This window comes from Staurois parvus, unplaced genomic scaffold, assembly GCF_062004578.1.
Source record: "Staurois parvus isolate SC_StPar_1 unplaced genomic scaffold, SC_StPar_1.0 ptg001847l, whole genome shotgun sequence".
NCBI lineage: Eukaryota > Metazoa > Chordata > Amphibia > Anura > Ranidae > Staurois > Staurois parvus.
Genome location: NW_028319643.1, coordinates 957,501 through 973,156, shown reverse-complemented (window position 1 = coordinate 973,156; position 15,656 = coordinate 957,501). Strand labels below are relative to the sequence as shown.

The 15,656-nt window shown below is 43.3% G+C and overlaps 1 protein-coding gene across 1 annotated transcript in view; it reads left to right on the top strand.

The window, feature by feature from the left end:
* The window catches only part of MIOS (meiosis regulator for oocyte development), a 36,045-nt gene that overhangs the window by 11,147 nt on the left and 9,242 nt on the right, over positions 1-15,656 (top strand). Inside the window, exons 3-9 of the mRNA XM_089664185.1 lie at positions 507-605; positions 3,269-3,526; positions 5,526-5,695; positions 6,568-6,633; positions 9,053-9,211; positions 11,626-11,775; positions 15,183-15,387. Coding sequence (XP_089520311.1) covers positions 507-605; positions 3,269-3,526; positions 5,526-5,695; positions 6,568-6,633; positions 9,053-9,211; positions 11,626-11,775; positions 15,183-15,387 — 1,107 coding nt within the window. The remainder of the gene's footprint in view (positions 1-506; positions 606-3,268; positions 3,527-5,525; positions 5,696-6,567; positions 6,634-9,052; positions 9,212-11,625; positions 11,776-15,182; positions 15,388-15,656) is intronic.

Genomic DNA, 15,656 nt, shown 5'->3' with positions numbered 1-15,656 from the left:
GGTCAGATCTAAACGAGAACATCCAGGAGCAGAGTTAGGCAAGCCAAGGGGTCAGGACGGGAGAAGGCAACAAGGTCAAAACAATCCAGATCAGAAGTCCTCACACACAGGTAACAGGATACAAAGACCATTCGGCAACAAGTGTCTGTGCAGGGCTAGTTTAAATAGCCCGCCCTGCACCTGACAGGCGTAGCCTGGGTCCCAGTGCCTGCCTAGTACTGTCCAGACGACGGGTGCGCCTGGGTCCTAGTGCCCTGCCACCTATATGTCTCGGCAGACACCTACGCATGTGTAGACCCATGCGTCGCGATGGTTCCTGACAGTGTGTTGTCAGCTCTCTGAATTTCTGGCAGATCAGGTATTTTCTATACTTGCATCATTTTAAAAGGTTATGACATGGAGAAATGTACAAGTATTGCAGAGATGTACTGAATGTATGGAATTTTACTTCAGATATGCACAAATGATTGTACACCTGTGATTTTCCTATATATATATGTGAATACTTATGAAGCAGTATGCAGAAGACATAGATCAGAAATCTTCAAGCAACAAAGGATCATTGGTCTTCGCTGGTATTAAAACCATTGTGAAGTCATCAGTTGGTAAGAAGATGAAACCAAATTGAAATAGGATTTAAGCTTTTAATGTACAGTATTTATTTCTCTATTGATTGAACATGATGAAACGGATGCACAATTTATATCGCCAGACGCCCAGGATATGCAATTCCAGGCGCCGCAGCTGTTTTTTTGTTTTTTTTTTGTTTTTTTTTGTTTTTTTTTATAGCCCTGCTGTGCAAGCAGTCTCAGTACAGGTGCAATTTTTCTGGCGCTCTCTCTCTTCCCAACTGCCTTCCATTGGCTTCAATGCAAAAGGAAGCCTCCCAGTTGGCTTCAGTGCAAAGGAAGCCTCCCATTGGCTTCAGTGCAAAGGAAGCCTCCCATTGGCTTCAGTGCAAAGGAAGCCTCCCATTGGCTTCAGTGCAAAGGAAGCCTCCCATTGGCTTCAGTGCAAAGGAAGCCTCCCATTGGCTTCAGTGCAAAGGAAGCCTCCCATTGGCTTCAGTGCAAAGGAAGCCTCCCATTGGCTTCAGTGCAAAGGAAGCCTCCCATTGGCTTCAGTGCAAAGGAAGCCTCCCATTGGCTACAGTGCAAAGGAAGCCTCCCATTGGCTACAGTGCAAAGGAAGCCTCCCATTGGCTACAGTGCAAAGGAAGCCTCCCATTGGCTTCAAAGCAAAAAACCCGCCTCCCATTGGCCTCAGTGCAAATCTCCTGTCAATACCAATCCTATGTGAACACTTATCTCCACATGCCTCTCTACTCTTATCACTTGCGAGCCTGGAACGCACCAATACAATCTTGCGCAGGACCATTTTTGTAATGGCTCTCAAAACATAATGCGTGTGGATCAGATCTGTGTGAACCACCTCAATAGGCACACATAATATTTAGCCTTTCATGCAAATTTGTGAGTTTAAAAAACGCATCCAGAATGGCATATGTGTGAACCAGGGCGGCTCCATTCACATCTGTGCATTATGGGATTGCGGGCAGAATCACTGAGATTCTGCCCGCGATCGCAAAACGCAGTTCAGGTGCCATTATTTTCACTGGCACGTGCTGCGGTTTTGCGGCAATTGTCACGCAGCAAATCGTATCACATGAAGATTGTCGGCCAAAAGGAGGCGCTGTTCCTGTTTGGGTGGCAAGCTTCACGCAATGCGAATTGCCGCGCAGGAAATCGCACAACAATCGTGACAAAACGCATCCCTTGAAGATTGTTGCCCAAAAGAAGCTCTTGCTCCTCTTTGGTCAACAAGCTTCATGTGATGCGATTTGCCGCGATCGTCTGGAGCTGGAGACAGGCAGGGAGGTGAAGAGGAGATAAAACCGCGCAATGTCAAAGATATTAAAAGTTATAATCGCCATAAAGCCCCTTTTGTTTTTAAAAGCCCCAGACATTGCTGAAAGCTCCTACGGTTTTGGTTATAATGATTTAGGTGAATGTAGCCTAATTCATAGCCTTGCCTTGTGATGAGGAGCAGTAAAGCACAACCACTCTGTTGCAGAGTGAAGCAGGGACTGAGTATGTTAGAAGTAAATATGGCTCCCTCCATGTACATCTAGAATTACAGATTATTAGGTCTGTTTATGAAGCCGAGGATGGTGCTTTCACTGAACATTCTCTGGTGGAGATAAAATCATTCTCAAAACCCCTTCACGCATAAGGGTAAAACAAATCTTAATGCCTAAGTAAAATTTTACAACTTTGACGTGTTAGTAAAAGCGCACATATCATCACAACTACTTTGTACATCCAGGTGAATTATACCGCATTTTTTTTTTTCCAGGACAAATTGGGCTTTCATTTGGTGGTAAATGGTAATGAATATCTCCTGATTTTTTTTTTTGTATTATTATCAAAGGAAAACTGGCCCAAAATAGTAAAAAAAAAAACAATTTTTTTTAATTTAGCTGTGTTTCCTGTTATTACCATAACTACCACCAAAGAACAACTCAAAATAAATTTCTTCGATCTTGACTATCGCAGCGATACCATATATGTGTGTTATTTGTTGTTTGTACCCATACTACAGAAACAATATGGTGCATTTTGTTTTGTTTTTTTACCTAAAACACACTGACACTGATACCAATTTAAAAAAAAAAAAATCCCGACTTTTGACCTTTGACCCATACACTAACCCTGGTACTGAACTAGATCAAACCTTGATCTAGGTATTTTTTCTTTATTTTTTAATTATCTTTTTTTTTTTAACAATTTTTTTTTCTCTCTCTGCAAGGAGAGAAATAGATACAATGTATCTCTCTCCTCCATTCAGAGAGAAAAAAAAACAAGAGGGGGTGGGCTTCACAGTGACTGATCATTCATAGCCAATCAAAGGCTATCACAGCAATCATGTGACCCAAAATCGGGAGTCTCGGTCCCGATCGTTACATCGAGACCCGGGGCTTTCAGTGACACCCCGGTCTACAGCACGCTGTATGGCACGTTCCCAGCACAAAGACAGGTACGCAAATATGTATCCCCACGGAAAATAGCCCAGGTCGGTCAGGCTGCATATTTGTGTTATGTCGGCATGAACGGGTTAAACACATGGACTTGGAAGAGTCTCCAACAGAGAATGTTTGGTGAAAGTCACATTCACCGCTTTATAGGTAGGCCTCTTTATTTGGTAACGGGGTTTCTAAAAGCCTTAACGTGTTTATGAAGTGAAAGCATTGTGTGTTCTTCCTGTACAGGAATAGCGGAGAGCGTCCGGAGCAGCTGGAGTGGCTCTGATCGGCAAGCGGACATCGTACATTACGTCAGCGAAGAACGCGGCCTGGCTCTGCAGCTGTGCGGCTGGAGGAAGAAGGGTGCAGACTCCAACATTGGCCCTTTCCTGACCTCCTTAGAACAGGAAGAAGAATGGGAAAGGGCAGCTGCTATTGCCTTGTTTAACCTGGATATCCGACGTGCCATACAGATACTGAATAAAGGGGCAACCTCGGGGAAGGGTAGGTGGTGCTACTTTCTTTTCCTCCTGCTTTCATTTCCTCGAATTACCTGTTGGGACCAGGGATTGAGTCAGAATAATGACTTCTGTCCTTTGTGTATAGCTTCTTTCAACAATTGCACTGTACTGTTGCACTGGATAGCCTGTAGTGCTCTGGGAGTCCTTAGTCATGCAACAAATATTTGTTGAATACAAAAAAAAGTTTAAAAAACTGTAAAATTGACCCAAACTATTGGTTTTATGTTTACCTGAGCCTGCAATTCATATGCAGAAAGAAAAGTGTCACCTACACACCAAGGAATCCTCAAGCAGGACCTGAGGATTGGTTTATATAGTGGTCACATAATATCAACAGCGGTTCAGAGCTACGCAGGGCCCCTTGCGTTACGAAGGGGCCCTGCGTGCCTCCGAAATGTTGCCTCTGTTGATATTATGTGACTACTAAATAAAGCTTCGGAATGTTTTGAGGATGCCTTGGTGTGCTGGTGACACTTTTCTTTCTGCATATGAATGGCAGGCTCAGGTAAACATAAAACCAATAGTTTGGGTCAATTTTACAGTTTTTGAAACTTTTTTTTTTTTTATTCAACAACAAAATCAATTGTTCTCTGTGTGTCCTGTTCACACCACAACACTGGTATCATACAGATTTTTTCAGCGCAGGAATTTGCAACTTGTATAAAACTTGCTAAAGTCATAATGTAATATTAAACCTTTTTTTTTCTTCTTAATAAAATAATAAACAAGTTATACTCACCTGCTCTGTGCAGTGCTCTTGCACACAGCAACCCCAATCCTCCTGTTCTGGTGTCTCCTGCTGGCACTCCTGGCTCCTCCTCTTCTGCAAGTGCCACCATAGGCAGCTGATTCCCATGGGGGCACTCATGCGGACTCGCCCCCAAGCCGCCCTGTCTGCATCTATTGACCGAGACAGGGCGGCTCTGCTCTATAACACCTCCCCCAAACCCCCCCCCATGTCCATGTCACAGAGTTTGACAGCAGCAGTAGCCAATGGCTTCCATTGCTATCAATCTGCCGTATGAGGAGGGACAGAGCGGGGAGAGCTGCTGCTCTCATGCACAGCGCTGGATCGAGATAAGGGTGGTGACACAGGATGCATTATGGTAAAAAAAAAGAAAACCTTTTAGTCTTTAGGTTCCATTAACACCTATGCAGGTTGCTTTTTGTTTGTTTTACAGTGCTTCTTCGCAGTTCGTTTTGCATTTTTCTACATGTGTTTTTACTGCTTTTTGCGTTTTTTTGTTCAGCTTTTTTACTTTTTTTTTTTTTTTTTTTAAGTGGCATTTTTTTAAGCTGGGCAGAATAAAAATGCAAAAGCGCACTACCATGCATCGCAGCAGCTTCTCTATTGAATTCTATTGTAACAAAAACGCTGCTTTTTGCTTTTAAAAAAGTCCCTGACCCTTTCCAAAAATGCAGCAGCTCAAAATGCATAGATGGGAACATGTTCCATAGGAAACCATGTTAAATGGACTGTAGTGAGTTTCTGCAACAAGCACTAAGAGCCTTAGAACCACTTTAAAGGGTTTGTTCACCTTTTCAGAAAAAATGCAAAGGTGAACGAACACCATACACTCTCCCCACCCAACCCCCAGTCCGGATTGAAATACTCAATGCTCTTTCCCCTCTTCTCTGTGCATTGCGTCTGGGATGGACCAGAGTGATTCACTGTGCACACGCTGACCAATCAGAATCACTCTGGTCTGTCCTGGAAGCTCTGCACAAAGAAGAGGGGGAAGAGTTGAAAAATTCAAGTCCCCGGACCGCTGGACCAGCTGCGTGGATACTGACAGCTCAGAATCTCCGGAGGGAAGTCCATCGGGGACTGGGGAGGGTGTAAAGTGTGTTCAAATCTTATTGACAAAAACGCAATAAAAAACATTATTAATAATAATATAAAGGCTAAGCCTTCTTTTCCTGTCATGCCTTGCAGCAGATTTCTCATGAGTGAAAAGTTTTCTTGTCTTACATATTCACAGGTGACCTGAACCTGAACGTGGTGGCGATGGCGTTGTCCGGCTACACAGATGAGAAGAATTCGCTATGGCGTGAGATGTGTAGCTCTCTTCGGGTGCAGCTCAGGAACCCATACCTGGCAGTTATGTTTGCATTTCTCACCAGTGATCCTGGCTGCTACGACACTGTTCTGGTATGATGGACCGTTGTGATTTGTCTATTCCAATTATTTGAGGAAAAGGGAGAGCTCACCTTATTTCCTAGCTGGAGGATATCCAGCATCAGCTAGCTCTTTCCTCCCCAGCCTGACTCCATAGCCCCACCTCTTTCACTGGATCTCATTTCTTTCATTGTTAGAGACTCAGCATCATGTGTGTGTTACCTAGGGGGGTCTGTATGCACATGAAGTCTGAGTACTCCTCCAGACTGACCTCCGCCCATCATCGAACAGGCTTTTGTCAATCAGCTGACAGTGGAGAGTCAAAATACAATGTCTCAGTGGGGATGATCCACCTTGATTGTTTGATTTTTTTTTTTTGCGGGACAAAAGAAAACAATCTGTCTATAGCCAGCTTAAGATAGGGTTCTGTGGCATTTTCGGGAAACTGTGTGCAGCACCCTGCTGGCCACTCCCACCAGCCATGATCTGCCTGCATTTCTTAGAGAAGCACAGGAACCCAGTAAAATAGTCACTAGATATATTATAAGGTATTTATTAAAAATGTAATAACACGTTTCACTGGTATGAGAGGGAGAAAGGAGGAACCAGGGGAGGCAAATCTTCCCCGTACGTATGCCCCTGCTAACAATAATGTCAGTTGGGTGACTCTATTGCAGGAGATCCTTCCATATACCTCCATGGAATCGCTGCCTCTCTGGCCTTGAACTCTGCCGAATTTCTGTAGCTGGCAGCAAGGGAGAGTATCCATAGGCAGGAAGTATCAGGTGGTTTGTCCCCAGTACCAAGATCACCTGTGGGAAACGGCCCTAAATCTTTCTTTATCTTTTCTTATTTCTCTAAATCTTCCCAGTGAAACGTGGCCTCATGTGTCTGTCTCCTTTCAGTTTGAGTGCACCATGGCAGTCAGGGATCGGGTGGCCTTTGCTTGTTTGTTCCTAAATGACACTCAGGTGAGTCCATGTTTGTTTGTTTTTTTTAAATTAAAGTTTATTATTTTATAAGAAATGGAAATAAAGTGTTAATAAATAAACATGAAGATCAGCAATTTCCTGTGAAGATCTACTGTACTCGGCATTCAAAAACTAAGAAGCATTCAGTACACTTACCAGCCACTTTATTAGGTACACCAAGAAAATCTCCCCCACACCATTCCACCACCAGCCTGAACTGCTGATACAAGGCAGGATGGATCCATGCTTTCATGTTTACACCAAATTCTGACCCCACCATCTGAATGTCGCAGCAACCAGTCTGCCCATTCTCCTCTGATCTCTGACATCAACCAAGCATTTTCTTCCACACAACTGCCGCTCACAGGTTATTTTCTCTTGTTCGGACCATTCTCTGTAAACCCTAGAGATGGTTGTGTGTGAAAATCCCAGTAGATCAGCAGTTTTTGAAATACTCAGACCACCTGTCTGGCACCAACAACCGTGCCATGTTCAAAGTCACTTAAATCCTCTTGCTTCCCTATTCCTATACTCGGTTTGAACTTCAGCAAGTCATCTTCACCATGACTAGATGCCTAAATGTATTGAGTTGCTGCCATGTGATTGACTGATTAGCAATTTGTGTTACCAACCTACCCCGGAAGGGCCACCCTAGCATATTTTTTGGATATTACAAAGAGGTCTTTTAAGATAGAACTATAGGCAAAACATTTTCTTTCATTTTGGATAGAGTAATTGCGGGTTATAACCCCTGTCAGATTTTTTTTTTTTTTTTCACCATCTGTGCCCCATTGGGTAGATTTCCATTCACTTCCTGTCCCATAGCCAAAGAGGAAGTGAGAAGAAATTTCTACGAATTAGGAGAACTCCCTAGGTCACCGGAATTATGCAGGCCATAGATGGGTCGAAAATCGGAAGAAGGAGAAGGAGATTTTAACTGTTGGTGGTAACGTCGACCTATTGAACGACCGATTTTTTTTTTTTTTTTTTTTTTTGTTAAAAAAAACGGCCGGTTTTCGACCCATCTATGGCCTGCATTAGTGTCCCCAATGGAAGGGGACAACAAAAAATTTGGGATTTTCTTTTACTCTCACTTTCAATGAAGATGGCAAACAGGACAAATAGGGTGAATCTTCTTAAAAGAGAATTTTGGGTTTATTTTTTTTTCGTCCCCATTATACTTACCTAGGTGGACAAAGCATCAGTCCAATGCTTCATCTGTCCCCCGCTGGCTCGAAGGCTAAGAACTCAGCGATCACATGACTGCTGATCGCTGAGTTCTCCTCTCCGCCCTGAGTAGAGAGCAGTGACTCTCAGTCACCACTGCCTGCTCAGCCCCCAGCAGTGCTCACTGGAGCGCTGGACTGTGAAGGGGAAGGGAGCAGCTTGCTCAGGCTCTCAGCACTTTGCTGAGAGGCTGAGCTAGGTGCCGCTCCTGATTCTGGGGTGGATCCTAACTGTGACGTTGGCATGTTTCTGCGACTTGGATCGGCTGAGAGATGTCAGCCAACAGCAGACTTCAGTCCGCTGAAAACGATCACAGGAGTGCAGAATGAATTGCACTTCTGTGATCCACATGAAAAATACAGACAAAAGAGCTTTGGCTGTAGTTCTCCTTTAACTGTGACACAGACGGCAATAAAAACTGACAGGTGTTCTAATCCGTCTCCACACTTTTACCAAAATGTAAAAAAAAAAAATTTACTTATACTTTAAGCCTTTCACATGACTACTGAGTGTCTTCTTTCTTGCCTCTTCTCTGAGCTGGGTGGTTCTTACTGAGTCTGTTTGTTTGTTTTTTTTTAATTAAATTAAAGTTTTACTTTTTAAGAAATGGAAATAAAGTGTTAATAAATAAACATGAAGATCAGCAATTTCTTGTGAAGATCTGCTGTGCTCGGCATTCAAAAACTAAGAAGCATTCAGTACACTGTACACTTACCAGCCACTTTATTAGGTACACACAAGAAAATCTCCCCCACACCATTCCACCACCAGCCTGAACCGCTGATACAAGGCAGGATGGATCCATGCTTTCATGTTGTTTACAACAAATTCTGACTTTACCATCTGAATGTCCCCCTTCTCTGCACCAGTAACTGTAAATGAAGGACACCAAGATGATACGCCCTCAGAGGGCAGGGCCATGACACCTGGCATTTACAATGTGTCATTCAATTTGAAATACATTTTGTGCCAAAAAGAGATACGTGATCCTAGGAGACATTTATAACAATGAAAAAAAATTTTCCTAAAGTTGGACTTAAAATTGTGATCAAAAATCTGTCTTAATTTGCTTATGTCTGGGTTTGGGCTTTGCTGTATTAAAGATGAGGGCAGATTTGAAAAATGTTAAAAGTCAGACACATGAATACCCCTTAGTATGAGTTTTTTTTTTTTTTTTTTTTTTTTATTGCAGTTAATGAAATACATTGATAAGTTGACTCAGGATATGAAGGATACGGGAAACCTGGAAGGGATTGTGTTGACTGGATTAACAAAGGACGGAGTGGACTTGATGGAAAGTTATGTTGATAGAACGGGTGATGTACAGACTGCCAGTTACTGTATGTTACAGGTGAGTCCCTGCAGGAATTGGCTGCTCAGGCTGCACTCATCACTCTGCCAGCTATTCAGGATTATGGGTGGATTTGGATTGTAGTAATTGTTTTCAGCAACAGTTATGAGCTGATAGCTTCATCTATACAGCCCTCAGCCTACAGCCTTAGAATCGCTTTACAGTGATACTAAAGTCATGTTTGTTTTTTTTTCTTAACCTCTTGGCGCCGGCCGCACTCAAATGTGCGCCCTTCCGGCGTCTGGGCATTGACACGGAGCAGCCGCACATTTGTGTGCAATGAAGAAAAACATATGTGCTTGCCCTGCGCGCTCCCAGCACACATATCCAGTACCGATCTCCTCTTTCGATCTGGACCTTTCCCGATCATGTGACCGCGAATCACGGGAATCACATGACCCTAAAACCCCGCCCCGCCTCATGGCTTCTGAAACCCTTAATTTTAACTCCTTGGCATCGGCGCCTCCTGGCCCTTTAACAAACATGCTATACTTACCTACTGTGTGCAGTGGTTTTGCATATAGCAGCTGGGTCTTCCTTTTCTCGGGTCCCCTGTCGGAGCTCCTTGCCCCTCCCTCCTGTTGGGTGCCCCCATAGCAAAGAGCTTGCTATGGGGGCACCCAAGCAGGCGTGCTCTCGAGCCGTATCTCTGCGTGCCCATTCATACGCAGAGCCGTGGCTCGGCCCAGCTCCCTCCCTCTCCTGATTGGCCCACTGACTGTAATTGACTGCAGCGGGAGATAATAGCTGTGTCTGCTGCCTCCGCCAATCAGGAATGAGAGTCCATGAAGAACCAAGGCTCTCGTGGACATCGCTGGATCAGGGCTCAAGTAAGTGTTTGGGGGGTGCTGCACACAGAAGGTTTTTTACCTTTGTGCATAGAAAGCATGAAGGTAAAAAACCTTCAGCCGTTAGAATCACTTTAACAACTTTTTGCTATGTGATACTGTGCTACTTTAACGGACAATTGCTCGGTCATGCAACACTGTACCCAGATTAAATTTATATCATTTTTTTCACACAAATAGAGCTTTCTTTTGGTGGGGTTTGATCACCACTGGTTTTTTTTTTTGTTTTTTTTTGTTGTTTTTTTGTTTACTATATAAATGAAAAAAGATTAAACATTTAAGAATTTTTTTTTTATTTCTGTTATAAAATATATTCAATAAAAAAATTTGAAAAATCAAATTTCTTCATAAATTTAAACCAAAATGTATTCTGCTACATGTCTTTGGTTAAGAAAAAATCCTGATAAGTGCATGTTAATTGGTTTGCATGAAAGTTATAGTTTCTACAAATTATGATATACTAGAATTTTTATATATTTTTTTTTAACACTAGTAATGGCGGTGATCAGCGACTTATAGTGGGGCTGTGGTAGTGTGGCAGGCAATCTGACACTGACCAAAACTGAGTGGGAACTGACTGACACTGACAACACCAGTGACACGAACAGTGATCAGTGCTAATAATATGCACCGTCACAGTACTAATGACACTGTTTGGGAAGGGGTTACCATCCGGGGCAATCAAGGGGTTAATTGTGTGCCTAGCAAGCGTTAATGAGTTTACTATGTGCTGCTTTTTACTACACATCGCTTTGTTTATTTTCCCTGCTTTGTAGGGAAAAGAAATAAAGCGATCTGTCCTTGTGTATGCAGCTGCATTTTTATCAACAGGGAGCTGTAGGCTGTGACCTGACACAGCCAATCAGCGGGTCCCAGCCAGGATCTGTTGATCGACTCCTGCTGTGTCAAATCACAGGGAGTAGTCAGGCAGGAGCATGTTCGCCCGCTCTTCCAGCCCGGAAACAGGCAATGACGTACAGGTACGTGATTGTGCCTGTAGCTGCCGCTGACCTGCCGTAAATGTACAGGAGGTGGTCAGTAAGTGCTTAAAGTTTAAAAATAAATAAATAAAGCGGGGGAAAAAAGGAAACCATTTTTACCTTGGAGTTACTGACTTCTTCCTGTAGGCACTGGTGATGGCCTTGGTGCATACAGGAAGTTACTGGGTTTTTGCTTTTCTTCATCAGATTGAATTTTTATTTATTTTTTTAGTTTTTTCATTTGGGGGGGGGAGGGGAAATGTCACATTTTATTGCATGGGACACTTTTTAAAGAGACTTATTTTTTTTAGGAGCAGCAACACTTGCCATCACATCCTTTGCATCAACATGGAGCTTGTAGGTGGAGCTTTATTTTACTCTTGTCTTTTACTTGGTGCTACAGAGGACTGTCAAAATGACAAAAATAATGACATTCGCAGCTGTATTTGTTAAAGTCCTCTCTCCTGGACCGTAGGACAAATCTGTGTATTGCATAATGTGTAACATTTTAAACATCAACATGATCTGGGCTGTCTGGTCTAAGGCTTTGAGTATACAAATGCACATTGGTCTTTTTGTTGTTCAGGGTTCTCCTGAGGTGCTGAAAGACGAGAGAGTCCAGTACTGGATAGAAAGCTACAGGAACCTTCTAGACGCCTGGAGGTTTTGGCATAAGAGAGCCGAGTTTGACATCCATCGCAGCAAACTGGATCCCAGCTCAAAGCCTTTAGCACAGGTGAGGCTGTCTGTAAGGGGGATGATGTTCTAGTGTAGCCTTTCTCAACCAGGGTGCCTTCAGGCTTCTTCAGGGGTGCCTTCAGGCTTCTTCAGGGGGGCCTTCAGACTTCTTCAGGAGTGCCTTGCCAAAATGCCAAAAAATTGTATACAAGCTAGCAAGATGGATCAATCCTGACTTTTAGTACACAAAGCCATAGGTTTTCATTGTGCACTTTTATGACCTTCTAGCTGCCAGCATCCTAACCAATGACATCATCAGTCGATAAGGAGTAGGTCGGGTGCAATCACATCATCCTTGATTTGCCCTGCCCTGCCCCTCTCTGTCAGCACTGGGGTCATATTAGCAGAGTGAAGGAGAGAAACACTGGAATACTAGTCAGTGCCGGTGTGCAAAGGTGTATTTGCTTTGGAAGAATAAATCAACTCTAACATTGGGTATACTGGATGTGTGTGGAGTAGTTTTTTACATTTTAGATTGGGTTGCCTTGAGATTGTGTATAATTTTAAAAGATGCCTTGAGATGATCCATAAATTTAAAGGGTGCCTTGAGATGATCCATAAATTTAAAGGATGCCTTGAGATGATCCATAAATTTAAAGGGTGCCTTGAGATGATCCATAAATTTAAAGGATGCCTTGAGATGATCCATAAATTTAAAGGGTGCCTTGAGATGATCCATAAATTTAAAGGATGCCTTGAGATGATCCATAAATTTAAAGGGTGCCTTGAGATGATCCATAAATTTAAAGGGTGCCTTGAGATGATCCATAAATTTAAAGGGTGTCTTGACTGAAAAAAGGATGAGAAACACTGTTCTAGTGGGGCATTACAGCTGCTCAGACATCATGTGAATACCCATGCAGATGTCCAGTGCAGCTACTACACAAATGCTGAAAGAAAATAGCAGTGTCATGTAATGTTGAATAGTACAAAGCTGTGCCCCTAGGTAAAGGGTTTGGTGCGCACATATCCTTGTATTCATTCACGGGTTTAGTTGTCAGCTCCCCATCAACAGAGAAATCCCTTCCTCTGTACAGAGGTCTGTGTTGATTATCAACACAGAGCTCTGGGCCGTGATCGTATGGAGCCAATTTGCAAGTCACGACCGTGAATCATTAGCCGGGACTTACTGACAGGCTTCTGCTGTGTACAATTACAGCTGGTGGATGTGGGACGGGCGTGCACTCTGAACCCGGAAGCAGGCAGCAATGTACAGGTGTCACTTTGCCTGTGCAGGCGACCCGTCATTGTGGGCGAGCAGTCCACAAGTGGTTATTAGACGTAGCAGTCAACAGAGGAGAGCTAATGTGTTACAAAAGTTACGATTTGCAAAAGTCCTCCAGCAGGGCTGAGAAGTTTTGGTTGAAAATCTTGACTGCTTCAACCACTGGCCCTCTGAAAGATTTACCCCCCTTTGTTACCAGGCCATTTTTTTTTGCTTTTTGGCACTGCATTAACTGACAGTTGCGCAGTCATGCAACACTGTACACAGACGAAATTTATATCTTTTTTACTTTCTGCTATAAAACCTTTCCAATAAAAAAAAAAAATCTAATTTGTTTATAAATTTAGACCAATATGTATTCTATATATTTTTGTTAAAAAAATAACCCAGTAAGTGTATATTTATTGATTTACGCAAACGTTATAGTGTCTACAAACTAAGGTTTTCATACTGGCGACAATCAGCAACTTATAGTGGGACTGCAATATTGTGGCGGACAATCTGACATCTTAAGGGACCCATTGACACTAATACAGTGATCAGTGCTAAAAATTTACACGGTTACTGTACTAATGACACTGGCTGGGAAGGCGTTAAACTTCTAGGGCAATCAATGAGTTAAATGTTTGCCTAACTAGTGTTTCTGTGTATACTGTGTGGTGCTTTCACTGAGGGATGTGCTGGTTTTTATCCCCAGCTTTGCAGGGAAACAAAATCCAGCACATCCCTACTGACAGGACACAGCTCTGTCTTGTTTACATTGGCAGATCTCTGTTCTGTCTTTCTCCTTGCCAATCAGTGGGTGCTGGCAGTCATCCATCACAGCACAGCTGGGTCGAAGGCAGTGCATACGCGTACCCCACCTGGAAGTGCCAAATCACGTACCCCACCTGGAAGTGCCAAATCACGTACCCCACCTGGAAGTGCCAAATCACGTACCCCACCTGGAAGTGCCAAATCACGTACCCCACCTGGAAGTGCCAAATCACGTACCCCACCTGGAAGTGCCAAATCACGTACCCTACCTGGAAGTGCCAAATCACGTACCCTACCTGGAAGTGCCAAATCACGTACCCCACCTGGAAGTGCCAAATCACGTACTAGGTACATGATCCGGCGCAGGAGAGCCACTCTACTGCCGTATAACTAGGTTATGCAATCAGCAAGTGGTTAAGTGCTATTGGTTATTAGTGAAACATTTCTATTCCTCCTACGAAGGGGGACTTTTGTAGCCACTGAAATGCATTGATTTTTTTTTTTTTTTTGACTATTTTAGATTATGACGACAATTCTGAACACTTGCTTGTGGGTTTGGCTCATCTGTCATTTCTTGTTCATAAGTGAAATGTTGAAAGACTATGGGCGTTAGTTACTAAAGCTGGAGAGTATAAAATCTGGTGCAAATCCGCTTAGAAACCAATCACCTTCCAGGTTGTATTGCCAAAGCTTAACTGAACATGCTGAAGTTAGAAGCTGATTGGCTCCCATGTACAGCTGCACCAGATTCTCCAGTTTTAGTGTATCTCTCCCTGTGCAAAGTAAATCTCTCAGCTGAAGACAGTCATGATGTGTAATAATATATATATAATAATAAATACTGTATAATAATAATAATGTTTGGGACAACAGGAAGTACATGTGTGTCTCTTTTAGTCCTCATTCACACCATGGTGCAGCGACATCAGTTTTTCTGCACGTGTTCTGCAAGGCACAAAAAAAGTGTTTCGCCGTGTCCTGTTCACACCACAACACTGGTATCATGTGCGTATTTTTTCTGCGCAGGAATCTGCAATGTGTATAAAACGCACTGCAGCTCGCATAAAAACTGATGTCTCTGCAAATTAAATCTCCGCATCAGTTTTCATGCACGTATGGTGTGAACGAGCCCTTGGGGAAAAAAAACAAATTGCCGCTAGGGCAACAGAGTGTTTCTAACCCTCATTACACTTCTGTGCTTTTCATGCCCTGGACACAGTTCAGCTTTTTATCAACTGAATTTGAACACCAGCCATAAACTGACCTGCCACCAAACCTCTGGCATGATGCTGTTCAGAAAAGTGACACACAGAGAAGACATGACTCTGGTTTATATATACAACTCCAGATAAAAAAACCAATCATACACTGGCCATGCATGTAGACACTAGTTATATCTGTATGTCTTTGATCTCATCTTCCAGGTATTTGTGAGCTGTAACTTCTGCGGAAAGTCCATCTCTTATAGCTGCTCCTCAGTCCCCCACCAGGGCCGAGGGCTCAGCCAGTATGGAGTCAGCGGGTCACCCACCAAATCCAAGTTCACCAGCTGCCCCGGGTGCCGCAAGCCTCTCCCCCGCTGTGCTTTGTGCCTTATAAACATGGGGAATCCAGTGTCCAGCAGCCCAGGTGAGGATCTGTCAATCTCTTGTATATCCAGCATTTCTGGTACTGACACTTGTCACTAGGAGGTCCTATACCAGGACATTCCTGTTACTGGCGAGAGTGCTGGTTGTAAGCTGGAATTGGGCTTCAAACTGATGCTGTTTCGTCAGCAATCCTGAAAGAGGATCTGTGTATTTCAAATGAGCACCCAGTTGTCTGTGTGACCAGCCAAGACTACACCACACAGAGGGAACTGTATGATGGGGATATTATATTAGAATTCTGAATTGTGG